The 21,223-nt window shown below is 42.2% G+C and overlaps 2 protein-coding genes across 6 annotated transcripts in view; one reads left to right on the forward strand and one right to left on the reverse strand.

Moving 5' to 3' along the window:
- The window catches only part of DNAAF6 (dynein axonemal assembly factor 6), a 33,545-nt gene extending 13,249 nt beyond the window's left edge, over positions 1-20,296 (reverse strand). The window contains exons 1-5 of one of the 2 annotated variants that reach the window (XM_075835624.1): positions 20,053-20,296; positions 17,116-17,207; positions 15,339-15,414; positions 6,992-7,085; positions 6,815-6,911 (exon numbers count right to left, since the gene is read on the reverse strand). In XM_075835624.1, the coding sequence (XP_075691739.1) occupies positions 6,815-6,911; positions 6,992-7,085; positions 15,339-15,414; positions 17,116-17,205 (357 nt within the window). In that variant the 5' untranslated portion in view covers positions 17,206-17,207; positions 20,053-20,296. Of the gene's footprint in view, positions 1-6,814; positions 6,912-6,991; positions 7,089-15,338; positions 15,415-17,115; positions 17,208-20,052 lie in introns of both variants that reach the window. The other variant, XM_075835623.1, reaches the window with a different exon arrangement.
- Positions 20,297-20,349: 53 nt separating this feature from the next.
- NUP62CL (nucleoporin 62 C-terminal like) overlaps positions 20,350-21,223 on the forward strand; it is an 88,110-nt gene continuing 87,236 nt past the window's right edge. For 2 of the 4 annotated variants that reach the window (XM_075835621.1, XM_075835622.1), the window contains exon 1: positions 20,350-20,456. The gene's annotated coding sequence lies outside the window, so the exon portion shown is untranslated. Of the gene's footprint in view, positions 20,457-20,492; positions 20,659-21,223 lie in introns of those variants that run through there. The other 2 variants (XM_075835619.1, XM_075835620.1) reach the window with 2 other exon arrangements.

Here is a 21,223-nt window from a genome sequence, read left to right on the forward strand (position 1 = left end):
TTGCTGAATTTATGGGAATTATGCAGTGAAATTTAAAATCTAAATTTTTTCTAATAAAATGTCGTTTTAGCTCAGATTTTTCAATTTTCACAAAAGATAAAGGAGATAAAAGAACCCCAACATTTGTAAAGCAAGCTCTTTTGAGTACGGCAATACCCCATATGTGGTAATAAACTGCAGTTTGGACCGACAGCAGGGCAAAGAAGGGAAGGAGCACCATTTGGCTTTTGGAGCTCAAATTTTGCTTGATTGTTTTTCAGGTGCCATGTTTCATTTGCAAAGACCTTGAGAGGCCAAAACAGTGGAAACTCCACAAAAGTGACCCCATTTGGAAAACTACACCCCTCAAGGAATCTATCTATGGGTATAGTGAGCATTTAGACTCCACAGGTCTTTTGCAGAATTTATTGAAATTAGGCTGTGAAAATGAAAATCTACATTTTGTTCCACTAAATTGAAGAATGTCTTCATTTTCACAAGGGATACTGGAGAAAAAGAACCCCAATATTTGAAAAGCAATTTCTCCCGATTACGGCAATACCCCACATGTGGTCGTAAACTGCTGTTTGGACAAACGGCACGGCTCAGAAAGGCAGGAGCATGATTTGTCATGCAGATTTTGCTGTATTGGTTTTTGGGCGCCATGTCGCATGTGCAAAACCCCTGAGGTACCAGAGTACAGTGGAAGCCCCAAGAAGTGACCCCATTTTGGAAACTGCACCCCTCAAGGCATTTATCATTTGCCTGCACAAGACAGGGCTCAGAAGTGAAGAGCACCATGCGCATTTAAGGTCTATTTTGGTGATTTTTCACAGCATCGGCCCACAATTGAAGGGCTCGGAAGTCAAATAGTAAAACAAACACCCCAAGTAGTGACCCCCATTTTGGAAACTACAACTCCTTAGGGCATTTTAAGGGGTGTAGTGAGCATTTTGACCCCACAGGTGATTTTACATTAGAAATTAGTGCCCAGTGGATGATGCAAAGTGAAAATTGCAATTTTCCACTGATATGCCATTTTGGTGCACAATATGTTGTACCCAGTTTGTGGCACTGAAGACAAATACCTCATAAAACGTTAAGCGGGTTCTCCCGGGTATGGCAATGCCAGATCTGTGGACGTAAACTGCTGTTTGGGTATGCTGCAGGGCTCAGAAGGGAGGGAGCGCCATTTGGCTTAAGGAGCGCAGATTTTGCTTGGTATTTGTTCTGTTAGGGGTTTTGCTGGTATTTCAGTTTATTATGTGGTGGTATATGAAATCTGTGCGGAGTACATCCGGGTATAATAAGAGGGTATAATAATGCGGCAAATAAATAATAATCCGCAGATATGTGCCCAGTGTCGCACTGATAAATGGTGCCCGATCTTATCTGCTTTTGGAACGTTATGCACATTTTTCATCGCCATATTCTGAGAACCAGAACTTTTTTATATTTTCACCACCGGAGCCGTGTGAGGGCTTATTTGTTGTGGGACAATCTGTAGTTTTCATTGGTACCATTTTGGGGTACGTGCGATTTTTTTTGATCACTTTTTATTCCATTTTTTTTGGCAAGCAGGGGGACCAAAAACCATCAATTCTGACAATGTTTTTTTTGTTTTTTTTTTACGGTGTTCACCCTGGGCGATAAATGATATTTTACTTTATTATGCGGGTCGATATGATTACAGCGATACCATATGTATATAGGGTTTTTTATGTTTTGCAGCGTTTGCACAAAAAAAAAAAATCCCTTTTTTAAAAAAAAAAATATTTTTTGTGTCACCATATTCTGAGAGCTATAACTTTTTTATTTTTGCGTTGACAAGGTTGTGTAAGGACTTGTTTTTTGCAGTACGGTTGTAGTTTTTACTGGTGCTATTTTGCGGTACGTGCGACTTTTTTTATCATTTTTTATTCTATACTTTAGAAGGGATGGTGACAAAAAAAATAGTGACTAGAGCATTGTTTATGAATTTTTTTTTGCGGTGTTCACCGTGTGGGAAAAATAACATTATAGTTTGGGTCGTTACGGACGCACTGATACCAAATATGTGTACTTTTTTATAACTTTTTTTTGTCCCACTAGTGGACTTGAAGACCTGCACCTGTCATCTTTATTCTAATACATTGCACTACCCATGTAGTGCAATGCATTAGAGCTGTCAGCTATTCACTGACAGCAAGCCTATTAGGCTCCGCCTCTGGGCGGGGCCTAATAGGCTTCTGTACGTGGGAGACCAGGAAGCAATTGTTGGCCTCCGGTTCCCATAGTAACGATCGGCATCCGTGCGACTACATCGCAGCGATGCCGGTCACCTGGAAACACCTAAGATGCCGCCGCCATCTTTCATCTGCGGCCGGAAACCTTTTAAGCCCCGCCTCCAGGCGGGGCTTAACAGGCCGCCGTACTTTGCAGACAGGGGCGCCATTGTTAGGCCTCCTGTTGCCAACAGCCGATTGGCTAGTGTGGCTACCCGGCTCTTTTAGCCGGGTAACCATGCTGCAATACTGTGATTGGTCAGTCAGTAGAGACTGACCAATCACCGCGATCGCTGGCGGCGCCGCGTCGCGATTGTTCCCCCGACAAGTCACAGTGACTGTCGGCTGTCTATGACAGCCGATGTCACTGTTCTGTCACCATGTGTTTTGACATGGTGACGGAAAAGCACCATGTAACTGTAACTGTACTTCATGGTGCGTTAATGCAGGGCAAACCATGACGTACAGTTGCGTCATGGTGCGTTAAGGGGTTAAACAGCGGACACGCTGCTTGGGTCTCAGGCGTCTGGCCTGTTGCTTGGCAACGTGTTCTCCTGGTGTCTCTTAGTGTCTTCTGTGTTGCCAAACACTGACAAATAAATATAAAGTGTTACTGACATTGACTATTACATCAACACTGGTTCATTTTGCTGTGGAAAATACTTGTCAGATTTCTACCATTGACAAGGTTGCTGATAATAAAATAAATAAGGCACCTGTCAATGTTTAGCACTGACAATTCAATTTGTCTGCTATGTGTGACACACTTTGCTACATTCAAGTGTGCAGCTGCCTACTTTAGTCTTATACAGACTCATTCCACAGGCATTAGTACCAGAGGATTATACAGTGAAGGAAATAAGTATTTGATCCCTTACTGATTTTGTAAGTTTGCCCACTGTCAAAGACATGAACAGTCTAGAATTTTTAGGCTAGGTTAATTTTACCAGTGAGAGATAGATTATAAGAAAAAAAAAAAACAGAAAATCACATAGTCAAAATTATATATATTTATTTGCATTGTGCACAGAGAAATAAGTATTTGATCCCCTACCAACCATTAAGAGTTCAGCCTCCTCCAGACCAGTTACACGCTCCAAATCAACTTGGTGCCTGCATTAAAGACAGCTGTCTTAAATGGTCCCCTGTATAAAAGTCTCCTGCACAGAGAAATAAGTATTTGATCCCTTTGGCAAACAAGACTTAATACTTGGTGGCAAAACCCTTGTTTGCAAGCACAGCAGTCAGACGTTTTTTGTAGTTGATGATGAGATTTGCACACATGTTAGATGGAATTTTGGCCCACTTCTCTTTGCAGATCATCTGTAAATCATTACGATTTCGAGGCTGTCACTTGGCAACTCGGATCTTCAGCTCCCTTCATAAGTTTTCGATGAGATTAAGGTCTGGAGACTGGCTAGGCCACTCCATGACCTTAATGTGCTTCTTTTTGAGCCACTCCTTTGTTGCCTTGGCTGTATGTTTCGGGTCATTGTCGTGCTGGAAGACCCAGCCACGAGCCATTTTTAATGTCCTGGTGGGGGGAAGGAGGTTGTCGCTCAGAATTTGACGGTACATGGCTCCATCCATTCTCCCATTGATGCGGTGAAGTAGTCCTGTGCCCTTAGCAGAGAAACACCCCCAAAACATAATGTTTCCACCTCCATGCTTGACAGTGGGGACGGTGTTCTTTGGGTCATAGGCAGCATTTCTCTTCCTCCAAACACGGCGAGTTGAGTTAATGCCAAAGAGCTCAATTTTAGTCTCATCTGACCACAGCACCTTCTCCCAATCACTCTCAGAATCATCCAGATGTTCATTTGCAAACTTCAGACGGGCCTGTACATGTGCCTTCTTGAGCAGGGGGACCTTGCGGGTACTGCAGTATTTTAATCCATTACGGCGTAATGTCTTACCAATGGTTTTCTTGGTGACTGTGGTCCCAGCTCCCTTGAGATCATTAACAAGTTCCCCCCGTGTAGTTTTCGGCTGAGCTCTCACCTTCCTCAGGATCAAGGATACCCCACAAGGTGAGATTTTGCATGGAGCCCCAGATCGATGTCGATTGACAGTCATTTTGTATGTCTTCCATTTTCTTACTATTGCACCAACAGTTGTCTCCTTCTCACCCAGAGTCTTACTTATGGTTTTGTTGCCCAGTCCAGCCTTGTGCAGGTCTATGATCTTGTCCCTGACATCCTTAGAAAGCTCTTTGGTCTTGCCCATGTTGTAGAGGTTAGAGTCAGACTGATTAATTGAGTCTGTGGACAGGAGTCTTTAATGCAGGCACCAAGTTGATTTGGAGCGTGTAACTGGTCTGGAGGAGGCTGAACTCTTAATGGTTGGTAGGGGATCAAATACTTATTTCTCTGTGCACAATGCAAATAAATATATATAATTTTGACAATGTGATTTTTTTTTTTTTTTTTTATATACAGTGGAGGAAATAAGTATTTGATCCCTTGCTGATTTTGTAAGTTTGCCCACTGTCAAAGTCATGAACAGTCTAGAATTTTTAGGCTAGGTTAATTTTACCAGTGAGAGATAGATTATATAAAAAAAAAAAATAAGAAAATCACATTGTCAAAATTATATATATTTATTTGCATTGTGCACAGAGAAATAAGTATTTGATCCCCTACCAACCATTAAGAGTTGAGCCTCCTCCAGACCAGTTACACGCTCCAAATCAACTTGGTGCCTCCATTAAAGACAGCTGTCTTATATGGTCACCTGTATAAAAGACTCCTGTCCACAGACTCAATTAATCAGTCTGACTCTAACCTCTACAACATGGGCAAGACCAAAGAGCTTTCTAAGGATGTCAGGGACAAGATCATAGGCCTGCACAAGGCTGGAATGGGCTACAAAACCATAAGTAAGACGCAGGGTGAGAAGGAGACAACTGTTGGTGCAATAGTAAGAAAATGGAAGACATACAAAATGACTGTCAATCCACATCGATCTGGGGCTCCATGCAAAATCTCACCTCGTGGGGTATCCTTGATCCTGAGGAAGGTGAGAGCTCAGCCGAAAACTACATGGGGGGAACTTGTTAATGATCTCAAGGCAGCTGGGACCACAGTCACCAAGAAAACCATTGGTAACACATTATGCCGTAATGGATTAAAATCCTGCAGTGCCCGCAAGGTCCCCCTGCTCAAGAAGGCACATGTACAGGCCCGTCTGAAGTTTGCAAATGAACATCTGGATGATTCTGAGAGTGATTGGGAGAAGGTGCTGTGGTCAGATGAGACTAAAATTGAGCTCTTTGGCATTAACTCAACTCGCCGTTTTTGGAGGAAGAGAAATGCTGCCTATGACCCAAAGAACACCGTACCCACTGTCAAGCATGGAGGTGTTTTGGGGGTGTTTCTCTGCTAAGGGCACAGGACTATTTCATCGCATCAATGGGAGAATGGATGGAGCCATGTACCGTCAAATCCTGAGTGACAACCTCCTTCCCTCCACCAGGACATTAAAAATGGCTCGTGGCTGGGTCTTCCAGCACGACAATTACCCGAAACATACAGCCAAGGCAACAAAGGAGTGGCTCAAAAAGAAGCACATTAAGGTCATGGAGTGGCCTAGCCAGTCTCCAGACCTTAATCCCATCGAAAACTTATGGAGGGAGCTGAAGATCCGAGTTGCCAAGCGACAGCCTCGAAATCTTAATGATTTACAGATGATCTGCAAAGAGGAGTGGGCCAAAATTCCATCTAACATGTGTGCAAACCTCATCATCAACTACTAAAAATGTCTGACTGCTGTGTGTGCCAACAAGGGTTTTGCCACCAAGTATTAAGTCTTGTTTGCCAAAGGGATCAAATAATTATTTCTCTGTGCACAATGCAAATAAATATATATAATTTTGACAATGTGATTTTTTATTGATTTTTTTTATATAATCTATCTCTCACTGGTAAAATTAACCTAGCCTAAAAATTCTAGACTGTTCATGTCTTTGACAGTGGGCAAACTTACAAAATCAGCAAGGGATCAAATACTTATTTCCTTCACTGTACACACATAGGAAGAAGGTGGCCAGGTTCCACAACATTTGGAGCAAGTGGCTGGAGTCTCTTCTCACCCTTCCATACCTGGTGTCCCACTTATGAGGAGGACGCGTCCCTTGTGTACTGACGGTTGGGTGGAGCTTCCAAGCATAGCTTCCCATAATGAGTGATTGCGGCCTTGATGTAGCGGAGGTACGTTTTACGTCAGGCTGATTTAGTATTTTGTTTTTTTGCTTGTCTGTTTGTTTTGTGTTGAATTTAAAACTGCTGGCTTGACGCTCAGCCTGGGTATTTATCAGGACTCCTTGAATGTTTGGCCTACAGATATTAGTTCTACCTACTATGCTACCATGTGATACGACGTCAGTTGTGCCTTAACTGTTTTGATCTTCTTAGCATGATACCATGGACAATCCTAAACATGGAGTTATGTAGAATTTTTTTTCTACTGTGGGCCCTGCGTGGCCATCAAATAACAAGTTGTATCACTGGTTATATGTATTCCTAAATAAAATTTATTGTTGATACAAAAAAAAAAAAAAAGGTATTGCTTACCACTAAATCTTCACAGCAGGCTGTGGATGGGTCTTTTCGACCCATGGCCAAAAATATATCTTCACTTCCAACTCTCTGCTTAAAAAATATCTTGTATCTGTGAGAAAAATAAGGAATTATTTATGTGAAATTTTTAATAGTATATATATATATATTGAATAGCTTAGCAGTACTTACTCAGGCTGTTCTCTTGGATCCAAAGAGTCATCAAATTCTGACCCCTCAGAAACTTCCAAAACATTCCATATCTCCTTGATGATTTTTACTTTTTCTGCTACAAAAAAAAATTGGTTAGGTTTTATCAGACTACATAAGATTCAATTTGAGCATTTCAAAATATAATAATAAGCGTAAATATTTCTATTTGTGGGCATAAATATAACTAGAGGGGCAATTCTTATTCAAGGATGGCAAATATTCTAAAAAGCAAATGCAACTTCTCTAACTGCTTACTGGGTTGTTATGACGGAGTTCAGGTTTTACATAATTACATAGTTGATAAGGTTGAAAAAAAGACACAGGGCCATCAAGTCCAACCTATAATCCTACTGTGTTAATCCAGAGGAAGGCAAAGCCCCCATGAGGTCGATGCCAATTGCCTCATTAGGGGGAAAATTCCTCCCTGACTCCAAATATGGAAATCAGAATAAATCCCTGGATCATCATCCCATCACCAGAATCCAGTACTCATAACCTGTAATATTATATTTTTTAAGAAAGACATCCAGGTCCTTCTTGAACTTGTCAAAGAATCAACCATGACAACATCCTGTGGCAGAGAGTTCCATGGTCTCACTGCTCTCACAGTAAAGAATCTCCATCTGTGATGGTGGCTAAACCTTTTTTCCTGTAGACGTAGAGGGTGCCCCCTTGTCCTTGTTACAGGCCTAAGTGTAAAAAGATCATTAGAAAGATCTCTGTACTGTCCAATTATACATTTGTACATTGTAACTAGATTACCCCTAAGCCGTCTTTTTTCTTGGGGCTGCATAGCCAAAAGTTTGATAACCATTTTTGGTACTGTAATCTGCCCATTCCCTTAATTACCTTGGTCGGCCTTCTTCGCACCCGTTCTAGTTCAGCCATGTCATTCTTATACACAGGTGCCCAAAATTGTACACAATATTCCATATGTGGTCTGACTAGTGATTTTTGAGGCAAAACTATGTTCCGGTCATGAGCATCTATGCCTCTTTTGATGCATCCCATGATTTTATTTGCCTTACCAGCAGCTGCCTGGCACTGGTAAATGTACTATCCACCAATATCACCAAATCATTTTCAGTAGTAGTTTTACCATTTAATGCATAATTGTAAAATCTGTTTCCTCAGCCCAAGTGCATAACCTTACATTTTTAAAGAGCTTAGTATTAACTGCAAATACTGAAATTATATTCTCTAAATACTCTACAAGGTCATTTATAAACATATTAAAAAGGAGAGGGCCCAATACTGACCCCTGTTGAACCCCAATGATAACTGTGACCCACTCGGAGGCTGTACCATTAATAACCACCCTCTGTTTTCTATCACCGAGACAGTTGTAAATCCAATTAAACATTTTCCCCCAGTCCCAGTATTTTCATTTTATACACCAACCTTTTATGCGACACAGTATCAAACGCCTTTGAAAAGTCTAGATACAGCACATCCACAGCCTTACCCAGGTCCAGTCTAGAACTTACCTCCTCATAGAATCTGATCAGATTGGTTTGGCAGGACCGATCCCTCATAAACCCATGCTGATGCTGCGTTAACAGTTTATTTGCATTGAGATACTCGGGAATAACATCTCTTAGAAAACCCTCAAATATTTTACCCACAGTGGAGGTTTAACCTACAGGTCTATAGTTTCAGGCTCACTTTTTGACTCCTTTCTAAATATTGGCACCACATTTGTTATGCGCCAGTCTTGTGGAACAGACCCAGTCATTCTCCTCCACCATTATACCCAGGTTATTTTTGAGAGGGCCAACACTTTCAGTTTCTTATTATTTATGTATTTGTAAAATAGGTTTGGGTTATTTCTACTTTCTTTAGCAACGAGTCTCTCTGTTTCAATCTTTGCTGCCTTTGTCTTTTACACTAGTTTTTTTCCTTTATAATTATTTAATGCCTCGTCACTACCATTCTGCATTAGTAGTTTGAACGCTTTCTTTTTAGCATTTATTGCCCGCCTTAGGGCCTGTCCACACGTTATGGAATTGCTGCATATTTTCCATCCAAAATTGCGGACGGAAAATACACAGCGGACTACAGTAACAGCAAAGTGGGTGAGATTTAACAAATCTCATCCACATGCTGCGTAACATTTCCGACCAGGAATTTATCTACGGTGCGTATTTTTTGTACTGCAGCATGTCAATTCCTGCTGCGAAAAGTGGAGATATCACCATATCCCAGCATTTAAAATAACGCAGCAAATTCTGCCTCATTTTCTGCAGTAAAAAACACAGGAAATGGTGCGGTTTTTCCGCAGAAATTTTTTGCAGCAATTCCGTTGCGTGTGGACAAGACCTTACTGTTGTATTTAACCACATGGGTTCCATTTTGTTTCTAGCTTGTTTATTCCCATAAGGTATATATTTTTCACAGGACCTATGTAGGAGACTTTCAAAAATGTCCCATTTAGTTTGTGTATTTTTATTTTTGAGGACATTGTCCCAGTTTAAGCCCTTACGGTCATCCCTTAGCCCTTGAAAATTGGCCTCTTTGAAGTTTGGTGTTTTTGTAGGTACTGTAATGAATCGGGGTAGGGAGACGGACAGTAAGTGACTGACAGACAACACAAGACAAGGGCACACAGAAGCAAAGGGGGAAGTAGGGGCAGTTGCCCACGGAAACACCGTGTGCAACAGGCAGTGGTGAACGAGCCGAGTCAAACCAGGAGAGTACGTAGTAGCAGAATCAGAGCAGGAGAATAGTCAGGCAAGCCAGGGTCAATAAGTAACAGCGGTCAATCAGGTAAATAGCAGGAATCGCAGAGCAAAGAAACCAGACAATCACAGGCAAGGAACATGCTGCAAGTGAGGGTATAAATAGACCAAGGGCGGGAGCTAGCACCGTCAGGCCAGGCTGTGATAGGTTCTCCCTCTCCTCAGACTGCAAGCCTGAGTGGTAACAGATCGCGTCACTCTAGCAGACCTTGGAGCTGATGAAGGCTGATTAACCCTGGGCGTCGACACAGAACCTGTGTCTGGCAAACCCTTTACAGTACCCTCCCCCCCTTCTATGGGGGGCCACTGGACCCTTCCTAGGTGGGCCTGGCTTGTTGGGGAACTGAAGATGGAACTTCCTGAGCAATATACCGGCGTGAACATCCCGGGCGGGTACCCAAGTCCTCTCCTCAGGCCCATATCCTCTCAAATGGACCAGGTACTGAAGGGAGCCTTGGACCATCCTGCTATCCACAATCTTGGCTACCTTGAATTCTACACCATCAGGAGTGCGAACAGGGACCGGAGGTTTCTTCGATGTAGCCAAGGACGGGGAGCAGCTTTTCAAGAGGGAGGCATGGAACACGTTGTGTATCTGAAAAGACAGGGGTAACTCCAGCCGGAAGGAGACAGGATTGAGGACCTCAATGATTTTGTACGGCCCTATATACCGGGGAGCAAATTTCTTAGACGGAACTTTAAGGCGCAAATTTTTTGAAGACAGCCACACCAGATCCTCGACCACAAATAGGGGGTTAGTTGAACGTCTATTATCTGCCTGAGTCTTTTGGATGCTCTGGGACGCCTCAAGGTTCTTCTGAACCTGGGCCCAGACTGTGCACAGTTCCCGATGAATGACATCTACCTCGGGATTGTTGGAACCACCAGGTGAAACGGAGGAGAACCGTGGATTAAACCCAAAATTGCAGAAGAAGGGGGAGACCCCCGACGAGTTACTGACCCGGTTATTAAGGGAAAATTCGGCGAGGAGAATGAAGCCATCTACTGTCCCTGCTGTGACCAGCTCCTGCGGTAGACTATTCCATAGATTCACAGTTCTCACAGTAAAGAAGACTTGTCGCCTCTGCAGATTGAACCTTTTTTTCTCCAGACGGAGGGATTGCCCCCTTGTTTTTTTAGGGGGTTTTACCATATTTTTTGTATGTGCCATTAATATATTTATATAAAAAGTTAATCATGTTCCCCCTTAGTCGTCTCTTTTCAAGGCTAAATATGTTTAATTATTTTAATCTTTCCTCATAACTTAGATTCTCCATGCCCCTTATTAGCTTTGTTGCTCCTCTTTGTAATTTTCCAACTCCAGGGCATCCTTTCTATGAACTGGAGCCCAGAAATGAATGCATATTCTAGATGAGGCTTCACTAATGCTTTGCCTTCTAACTATTACCCAGCTAGCTGCCTCAACAGCCTCAACCTCCTTGCTGCCATCCTCCATGCATCTACCCCCATGAGTGCTTGCTCAGTGAGCAGCAAACTCCCCTCCATGTAGTTAATTTTTCGCAGTGTTGAAAGTTGCTCACTTAGATCCAGAATCTGGGCTTTCAAATGGGCAATTCTCACACACCCTGCTCAGCTGTATGGTCCCTCACACGGCCGTTCAAGGCACAGGATGTACACTGGGTATCATTGGCAGCAATGGAGTTCATTGTATCTAATGGGGATTTAGCAATCAGTATAACGTTGTAGGGGAAAATAAATACACTAAACACCCCAAGAAACAATTTCTTCTTAATCTAATGTCACTGAATCTTAAAGAGGCTCTGTCACCAGATTTTGCAACCCCTATCTGCTATTGCAGCAGATAGGCGCTGCAATGTAGATTACAGTAACGTTTTTATTTTTAAAAAAACGAGCATTTTTGGCCAAGTTATGACCATTTTTGTATTTATGCAAATTAGGTTGCAAAAGTCCAAGTGGGCGTGTTTAAAGTAAAAGTCCAACTGGGCGTGTATTATGTGCGTACATCGGGGCGTTTTTACTACTTTTACTAGCTGAGCATTCTGACGAGAAGTATCATCCACTTCTCTTCAGAACGCCCAGCTTCTGGCAGTGCAGACACACAGCGTGTTCTCGAGAGATCACGCTGTGACGTCACTCACTTCCTGCCCCAGGTCCTGCATTGTGTCGGCCACATCGGCACCAGAGGCTACATTTGATTCTGCAGCAGTATCAGCGTTTGCAGGTAAGTAGCTACATCGACTTACCTGCAAACGCCGATGCTGCTGCAGAATCAACTGTAGCCTCTGGTGCCGATGTGTCCTCGCTCGTCCGACACGATGCAGGACCTGTGAGTGACGACACAGCGTGATCTCTCGAGAACACGCTCTGTGTCTGCACTGCCAGAAGCTGGGCGTTCTGAAGAGAAGTGGATGATACTTCTCGTCAGAACGCCCAGCTAGTAAAAGAAGTAAACACGCCCAGATGTAACACACATAATACACGCCCAGTTGGACTTTTACTTTAAACACGCCCACTTGGACTTTTGCAAGCCTCATTTGCATAAATACAAAAATGGTCATAACTTGGCCAAAAATGCTCGTTTTTTAAAAATAGAAACGTTACTGTAATCTACATTGCAGCTCCGATCTGCTGCAATAGCAGATAGGGGTTGCAAAATCTGGTGACAGAGCCTCTTTAAGTCACACTCAAGACACTGCACACCTGAAACCAACGCACAAACCCAAGCTCCCACAATCGCTCAGCTGCGTGTTTTAAATAGTTTTTGCCACTTTGCTGTAAGGGTATGTTCACACGCTAGCTGTCATTTACGGCTGAAATGACAGCCTGTTTTCAGAAGAAAACAGCTGCGTCGTTTCAGCCGTAAATGCTCCTCCTCGTATTATGCGAGGCGTCTGTGACGCTCTTATATCTTGAGCTGCTCTTCATTGAGTTCAATGAAGAACAGCTCAAATTACGTTGCAAAGAAGTGCCCTGCACTTCTTTGCCGAGGCAGTCAATTTACGCGTCGTCGTTTGACAGCTGTCAAACGACGACGCGTAAATTACAGGTCGTCTGCACAGTACGTCGGCAAACCCATTCATATGAATGGGCAGAAGTTTGCCCACGTATTGTAGCCCTATTTTCAGGCGTAAAACGAGGCATAATACGCCTCGTTTACGTCTGAAAATAGGTAGTGTGAACCCAGCCTAATTGTCTGCTATTACCATTAACGTCTCTGGCTGCAAACCAGTAAATTTGCAGTGTAAATTTTGATGCTACGAGAACAGATTGTTTAACTCCTTAACGCCGAAGGACGGATATATCCGTCCTCAGCAGCTGCTAGTTCGCGCAGGAGGACGGATATATCCGTCCTGTGATCGCGCGGGTACTGCCAGTGTACCCACGCGATCAGCAGCAGGAGCACGGCTGTTATACACAGCCTGGCTCCTGCTGCAACTGCCGGAATCGAAGCGCGCTCCGATTCCGGCAGTTTAACCCATTAAATGCCGCTGTCAATAGTGACAGCGGCATCTAATGTGTTTGACAGAGGGAGGGAGCTCCCTCTCTCACCCGATCGGCGCCCCCGCAAACAAATCGCGGGTCGCCGTCGGGTTTCCATGACAGCCGGGGGTCTAACAAAGACCCCCAGGTCTGTCTTCAGCATCTGCCTGTTAGGCGATGCCAGAGGCATGACCTAATAGGTTGCCTGTCAGTTTTACACTGACAGGCAATAATGCTTCGGTATACTAAGTATACCAAAGCATTATATATGCGATCAACAGATCGCATAGTGAAGTGTCCTGATGGGACTTAAAAAAAAAATGACAATCAGTTAAATAAAGTTTGTGAAAAAAAAATAAAAAAAAATTACAGTCAAAGTCAAATAAAACTACTTTTTTGGTCCAAAAAGTGGTTTTATTTAGTAAAACTGTCAAAACAAATCACACATACACATATATGGTATCCCCGCGATCGTAACGACTTGACCAATAAAATGAACACATTAATTAAACCGCCGGATGAACGGCGTCCAAAGAAAACGCAAAAAACAACGGCAAAATTCTCTCTTTTCTCCCATTCCCCCCATAAAAAATAAAATAAAAAAGTTAATCTATAAGTCCTATGTACCCCAAAATAGTACTAATGAAAACTACACATTGTCCCGCAAAAATCAAGCCCACATATGACCACATCGACGGAAAAATAAAAACGTTACGGCTCTTGGAATGCGGCGATGCAAAAACAAGCAATTTTTTTCTAAAAGGGTTTTTATTGTGCAAACGTAGGAAAAACATATAAAACCTCTACATATTTGGTATCCCCGTAATCGTGCCGACCCATAGAATAAAGTTAGCATGTTAGTTACGCTGCATAGTAAACGGCGTAAATTTATAACGTGAAAATCAATGCTGGAATAGCTGCTTATTTTCAATTCTCTCCTAAAATAAAGTTAATAAAAGTTAATCAATATGTTATAAGCATCTAAAAATGGTACAATTACAAAATACAACTCGTCCCGCAAAAAACAAGCCCTTATACGGCTATGTCGACGGAATAAAAACAAAGTTACGACTCTTGGAATGCGACCATGAAAAAACAAAAAATAATCCTTGGTCATTAACGTGCAAAATGGCCCGGTCATTAAGGGGTCATATGACTTTATGCTATAAGGCTGGAATTCTACAGGGCATTTTGAGAGCGTATTCACAATATTTTTACTGTAATTTTGCAGTATTTTTAGTGTGCTTTTTAATTGCTATGAAAAATGCGTTGTAAAGATGAAGCAGTTTTTGGCTATGGGCTATTACAGGTGAAGCACATGGTTTTAATGTGCTTCACCTGTAATAACCGCACTGCCAAAAAACGAGTTTCAAACCCGTAGTGATTCGCGGTAAACCGCATGCAATTTCTATCATGTGGTTTTCACAGCAATTATGAAGCACATGATAATTGCTTCAAAACTGCAATAGAACTCAAAGTGCCCTGTGAAATTCCAGCCTTAGGGCCACGTTTACACTTTGCTAAAGGTGCATTTGTTGCATGTATTTTTAATTAATACTAGCCAGTATACAGATACGTTATTAAGGTTTTTTTTTGTTTTTTTTTAATAAAGTGTAACATGTCCTGTCCCTGGAGTCGTTTTTGTATTTCCTCTCCACTGTTTTCAAAAGGAAAAAAAGTATAGACGGGAATGGACTCTATAATGTATATTTTCTATTCTATAAACTCACTTGTGTATTATCCTATTAAGAAACGATGTTGATCTCAGTCAGGTTCAGTAGAACTATGGGAGATCCAGTTATTGTGGCCGTAATACAGATACTAAAAAGTGCACATATGATGACTATGGGCCTGTTCACATCACCGTTCGCTTTCCGTTCCGGGTTTCGTCGGAGGTTTTCGTCGGGTGAACCCCGCAACGGAAAGTGAAAGTGAAACCACAGCTTCCGTTTCAGTCACCATTGATATTAATGGTGACGGAAACATCGCTAATGGTTTCCATTCGTCACCATTCCGGCAGGTTTCCGGTTTTCCGACGGAATCAATAGTGCAGTCGACTCCGCTTTAGGCAAAGTACAGATTTATCAATTGAAAATTATTTCCTTTATATAGATACCAGTACTTACGAGCACTAACTTTTTTTTCTTGTCTTCTTAAAGGTCCAATATCTCCTGGATTAACCACTGACAATGAAGAAAGTCCCTAAATGGTAAATTCAATAAAAAAACACCACATGAAAATAAATATGTAACAAAAAATGCCTGTACAGGGAAGTAAATACTAAACCAGCAAATCACTACCAATGAATTCCATTCTGACTACTCTATCCGTCCATAAGGGTCAACGGGGGTGGAATGTTTTATAAAACATTGTAGAAACTTAAACAAACGTAATGACGAAATGTTCTCGAGGAGCACAACATCCATTTAAATAGGACAGGCCAGAATTCATTATTACAGGGGGGTGGAGTGTCTGCTGCCAGCGCAAACCACTGTGATCAGATGGTATTGGGAGGAGCCCATGATATTTTTAATGGGTATAAATACATAGCCATTCCTTTTCTTGGCCGTCAATAAGTAGCTATGGCCTTTACAATGAAGGATCATTTCTTCCTCTCCAGAATGATGGAATACATTGGGCATATTTAAGAAGTAAATGAAGTACATGACCTGTGCCAAACTTGTTATGTGCTTTTCGACAGTAGTGTAACTAAGATGAATCAAAATCTGTGTAAAATTCATTAAGGACCTCTGCCGCCAAATTATTACTGTTCATGTACATTAGTAATGAGGTGTGTCTAATATGGCTGGGGAGATGCCCCAAATATGATACGCTAGATGCATCATTTTGATTAATTTGTTTGCAATGTGCCACCCTACAAAACTATTGAAAAATCTCCACCATTGTGTTAAAGAGGCTCTGTCACCTGATTTTGCAACCCCTATCTGCTATTGCAGCAGATAGGCGCTGCAATGTAGATTACAGTAACGTTTTTATTTTTAAAAAACGAGCATTTTTGGCCAAGTTATGACCATTTTTGTAGTTATGCAAATGAGGCTTGCAAAAGTCCAAGTGGGTGTGTTTAAAAGTAAAAGTCCAAGTGGGCGTGTATTATGTGCGTACATCGGGGCGTTTTTAATACTTTTACTAGCTGGGCGCTCTGACGAGAAGTAACATCCACTTCTCTTCAGAACGCCCAGCTTCTGCCAGATCACGCTGTGACGTCACTCACAGGTCCTGCATCGTGTCAGACGAGCGAGGACACATCGGCACCAGAGGCTACAGATGATTCTGTAGCAGCATCGGCGTTTGCAGGTAAATCGATGTAGCTACTTACCTGCTAACGCCGATGCTGCTGCAGAATCAACTGTAGCCTCTGGTGCCGATGTGGCCGACACGATGCAGGACCTGTGAGTGACGTCACAGATCTGCACTGTCAGAAGCTGGGCGTTCTGAAGAGAAGTGGATGATACTTCTCATCGGAACGCCCAGCAAGTAAAAGTAGTAAAAACGCCCCGATGTACGCACATAATACACGCCCACTTGGACTTTTACTTTTAAACACACCCACTTGGACTTTTGCAAGCCTCATTTGCATAAATACAAAAATGGTCATAATTTGGCCAAAAATGCTAGTTTTTTAAAAATAAAAACGTTACTGTAATCTACATTGCAGCGCCGATCTGCTGCAATAGCAGATAGGGGTTGCAAAATCTGGTGACAGAGCCTCATTAAGTTGCACCAGACATTGCCTGGGGAAGACTGCAGTAAAATCGGGAATCATTTTTACTAATCAAACCACCGGGAAAAAGTGCCCACATTTTTTTTTTCAATACTTGCTTAGTCTTTTTGTTAAGCTTCATAATCTTCATATAAAATCAACCTTTTAATCCATAGACTCACTTCAATTTCTTCTTGGTCAGAATTGTTAAGCAAGACACACAAAGCGTCGATAGATGATACTGAGGAAAAGCCATCAAGACTCTGCTCCATAACTAAAATACGAAAGTGATACAATAAAACAGTATAAACAATCAATACGCTGATATACACAAAGTTATAACATTCTGCTATTAAATCAATTGGGACTGAACTATTAGAATATGTTAAAGGGGTTGTCCGGGACTTTTATATTGATGAAAAAAAACACCGAAAAAGGCCATACTTACAAATGGACACAGCCAGGCCAGAAATGCTGATGAAAGGGCGAGCAGGTGCTTTAAATAATAATAGCCACTCCCACTAGTCTTGAGGGGAGTGGTGTGTGGTGCATGGGATGTGTAGTAAGAAATAATAAATGAATAGTGTGTGTGCAAGTGTAATACTATAAGTGAAATATAGGGGGCAGTAATAAATGAAGTGCCTCAATAGAAATAAATGGATAATGGGGTGCAAGTGAGTGAAACATGGAGGGATAGTGTGTACGTCATGAGGCACAACGTGTATAGCCAGGTAGAAGCCTATTTGTGACGCCTTGATAATTCATAGAGCGGGCTACCCTGCTTGCTATGCCAAACAACAACACACCATGCTCTCCCAGCATCAAAGACCCGGCTGTGTCCAAGAGAAGCGAATATACATAATAATGAAAAATACCTGGGGTATTGGTAATCATTTTGGCCAAAAGGACGCAAGCTCGCAATCCACGACAAGGATCCCCAGACTTGCGAGTCCCTAACTCCTAAACTGGAACAGAACGTTCCTGATGCACAAACAGAACCGATAAAAACACAGGGACATATACAAAAACACCGAAAAAGGCCATACTTACAAATGGACCTGCTCGCCCTTTCATCAGCATTTCTGGCCTGGCTGTGTCCATTTGTAAGTATGGCCTTTTTCGGTGTTTTTGTATATGTCCCTGTGTTTTTATCGGTTCTGTTTGTGCATCAGGAACGTTCTGTTCCAGTTTAGGAGTTAGGGACTCGCAAGTCTGGGGATCCTTGTCGTGGATTGCGAGCTTGCGTCCTTTTGGCCAAAATGATCACTAATACCCCAGGTATTTTTCATTATTATGTATATTCGCTTCTCTTGGACACAGCCGGGTCTTTGATGCTGGGAGAGCATGGTGTGTTGTTGTTTGGCATAGCAAGCAGGGTAGCCCGCTCTATGAATTATCAAGGCGTCACAAATAGGCTTCTACCTGGCTATACACGTTGTGCCTCATGACGTACACACTATCCCTCCATGTTTCACTCACTTGCACCCCATTATCCATTTATTTCTATTGAGGCACTTCATTTATTACTGCCCCCTATATTTCACTTATAGTATTACACTTGCACACACACTATTCATTTATTATTTCTTACTACACATCCCATGCACCACACACCACTCCCCTCAAGACTAGTGGGAGTGGCTATTATTATTTAAAGCACCTGCTCGCCCTTTCATCAGCATTTCTGGCCTGGCTGTGTCCATTTGTAAGTATGGCCTTTTTCGGTGTTTTTGTATATGTCCCTGTGTTTTTATCGGTTCTGCTTTTATATTGATGGCCTATCCGTATCAGATCGGTGGGGTCTAACTCCTGGCAGATCAACTGACTAAAGGGGTTACAGCGACGAACGGCATGGCCTCTTCATAGCTTGCCGGGCGCAATGCTGTACACTTCATTAGCAACGTGCCGGAGACTGCAGCTCTATTCCCACTCAAGTGAATGGGACCGGGGGGGAGAAAACTGCAATCCCAGCTGGTCCCAAATGATTTATAAGTCTGCTGATCGATGGGGGGTGCTGGCAGTTGGACTCCCACTAATCTGATATCGATGACCTATCCTTAGGATGCAGGCCATCAATATAAAAGTCCCGGAGAACCCCTTTAAATGACAAACAGAGAACATTTAGGCTGTGGCTACACTTCAACTGAAAGTAGAATAGAGGTCACATGGAGAATTTAAAAGGTTGTCTGGTTTTAAAAAAAAAAATCATTTACAAATATCGTATTAGGTTATTCTTAGTCAGGCTTCGTTCACATCTATGTCAGGGCTCTATTCCGACGTTCCGTCTGAGTTTTCCCTCAGAATAGAGCCCTGACTGACACAAAGCGTTTCTGTTTCCATTGAGACAAACAGAAACCATTGGCACTGGATCAGTGACCATTGAAATCAATGGTGATGGAAACTGAAGCAGGCAGGTTTACGTTGTAACGACGGAATCAATAGCGGAGTCGACTGCGCTATTGATTCCGTCGGAAAAACGGAAACCTGCCCGAAAGATGACGAACGGAAACCATTAGCAATGTTTCCGTCACCATTGATATCAATGGAGACGGAAACGGAAGCTGTGGTTTCAGTTTTACTTTCAGTTGCGGGGTTCACCCGACGGAAACCTCCGGACGGAACCCCAGAACGGAAAGCCAACGCTGAAGTGAACAGGCCCTTATGGATGTATTTAGTCTCTAGAATCTACATGGATTACACAGGTCATGTCATTTTATAGAAGAAGGAGGTAAAAAACCACAGTGATTGTGATTGGGTTTTATTTCACGGTCAGTTTGAGTTGTACCAGCTCAGCTTAGCCCTATAGAATATATATATGTTGCTTACATAGCAGAGCTACACAAGGACTTTTTTACCTCAGCCAAAATTCACATGGACATTGGACACTCCCAAGGTTTTTAGAGCATAAATCACCAATATCATGACTGCATATGTGTACGAAGAACTACGAGTATCGGGATTTAGTTATTTTCCTAAGATAATATTGTAAATTTCCCAGATATTTTTTCAATAAACAGAGAAAGATCTTGACCTGACTAATCTGTGTTACTCTATTTACTATTAATCTCGATATGACACAAAATATATATCTTTCATACAACATTTTATAGAATATTTACCTCAGGTAACGTGTGTGGTGTCAGTCACTCCAGACAGGATTCGTAAGAGCGTTTGTTTCTACCCCAACGTCGTTACTAAGGTAACCATGAGCTTCCAGTCCCGTATAGGAGGCGACCACAGAACATGCCGGATGTTGGTTTGTGAAAGAAAATGAAAATAACAAAGATGACATGATACGGAAGCTCGTAGCTTCTAATATAGATCTAGACTCAAGTCCGAATGTCTGTAGTCACAAATGTTTAATTACTAGAAAAGGCACAATTGAGGACACCTCAGCGTGTCTAAATAGGGTCCTTCCAGAATCACGTGGTTTTCTTGGAGCGTGGGACATCGGCGCGGTGTTTCTTTAGCGCCTGGATCCGTGTAGCCGTTTGGACGTAGTTGACGGTTCCTTCCACTTTGAGTATGTAGCGGTTTTTTGGAAAGATTTGTAAATCTTTTATTTTGGTCGCCCGGCTATTACACGTTTCCGGTTAATATCTGTCCAGTGTAAAAAGCGCCGCCACAAAGAAGTAGCAGGAACAGAAAGTCTCGATATCAAAAGCGTTTATTGACTTAGGAGCGTGTAGATTAGTCGTCCGATGTTTGGTTGAGTGGAGTTGCAGGTAGTTTTGTTGTCAGACTCGTCTTCCTGTCTGTGCTATGACTCAGTCAGTCTGTGCCACCCAAAAAAAAAAAAAAAAAGATGCTTCGGTCACTCCATGTTTTTCAGATGTATGTGTCTCTACTTATACATTTTTATAGGTATTTGCTGTAACTTACTCCATAGCATTTTAGGGTTCAGACACAAGCCCAAAGAGTGGCATTTTGGTATACGTGTGACTGTCTAGACCAGGGGTCTCAAACTCTGTCGGGTAAATTGGCCACACGTAGAAAAATGTTGAAATTGATGCACTGAATTACTTTCAAATTTGATACAATACAAAATTATTGTTAATAAGTTAGTTATTTGCGCTACTATAACAAATACTATAACAATACTACATTACTATAATACAGTTCGGTTTAAACTTACCGGAAATTAGCGAGTTTACTCCACGTCTATTTTAACAATCCACTTTAAGTGTCGCTAAATGCAGTCTGGCAGCGTTTTTGACACACGAATGTCAAGATTGGGCAGCCCCTTCTCAGATCGTGCCACATACCCCGCCCCCTTGTAGATCGTGCCAC

The sequence above is a fragment of the Rhinoderma darwinii genome, chromosome 8 (genome assembly GCF_050947455.1).
Source record: "Rhinoderma darwinii isolate aRhiDar2 chromosome 8, aRhiDar2.hap1, whole genome shotgun sequence".
In the NCBI taxonomy this organism is placed as follows: Eukaryota; Metazoa; Chordata; class Amphibia; order Anura; family Rhinodermatidae; genus Rhinoderma; species Rhinoderma darwinii.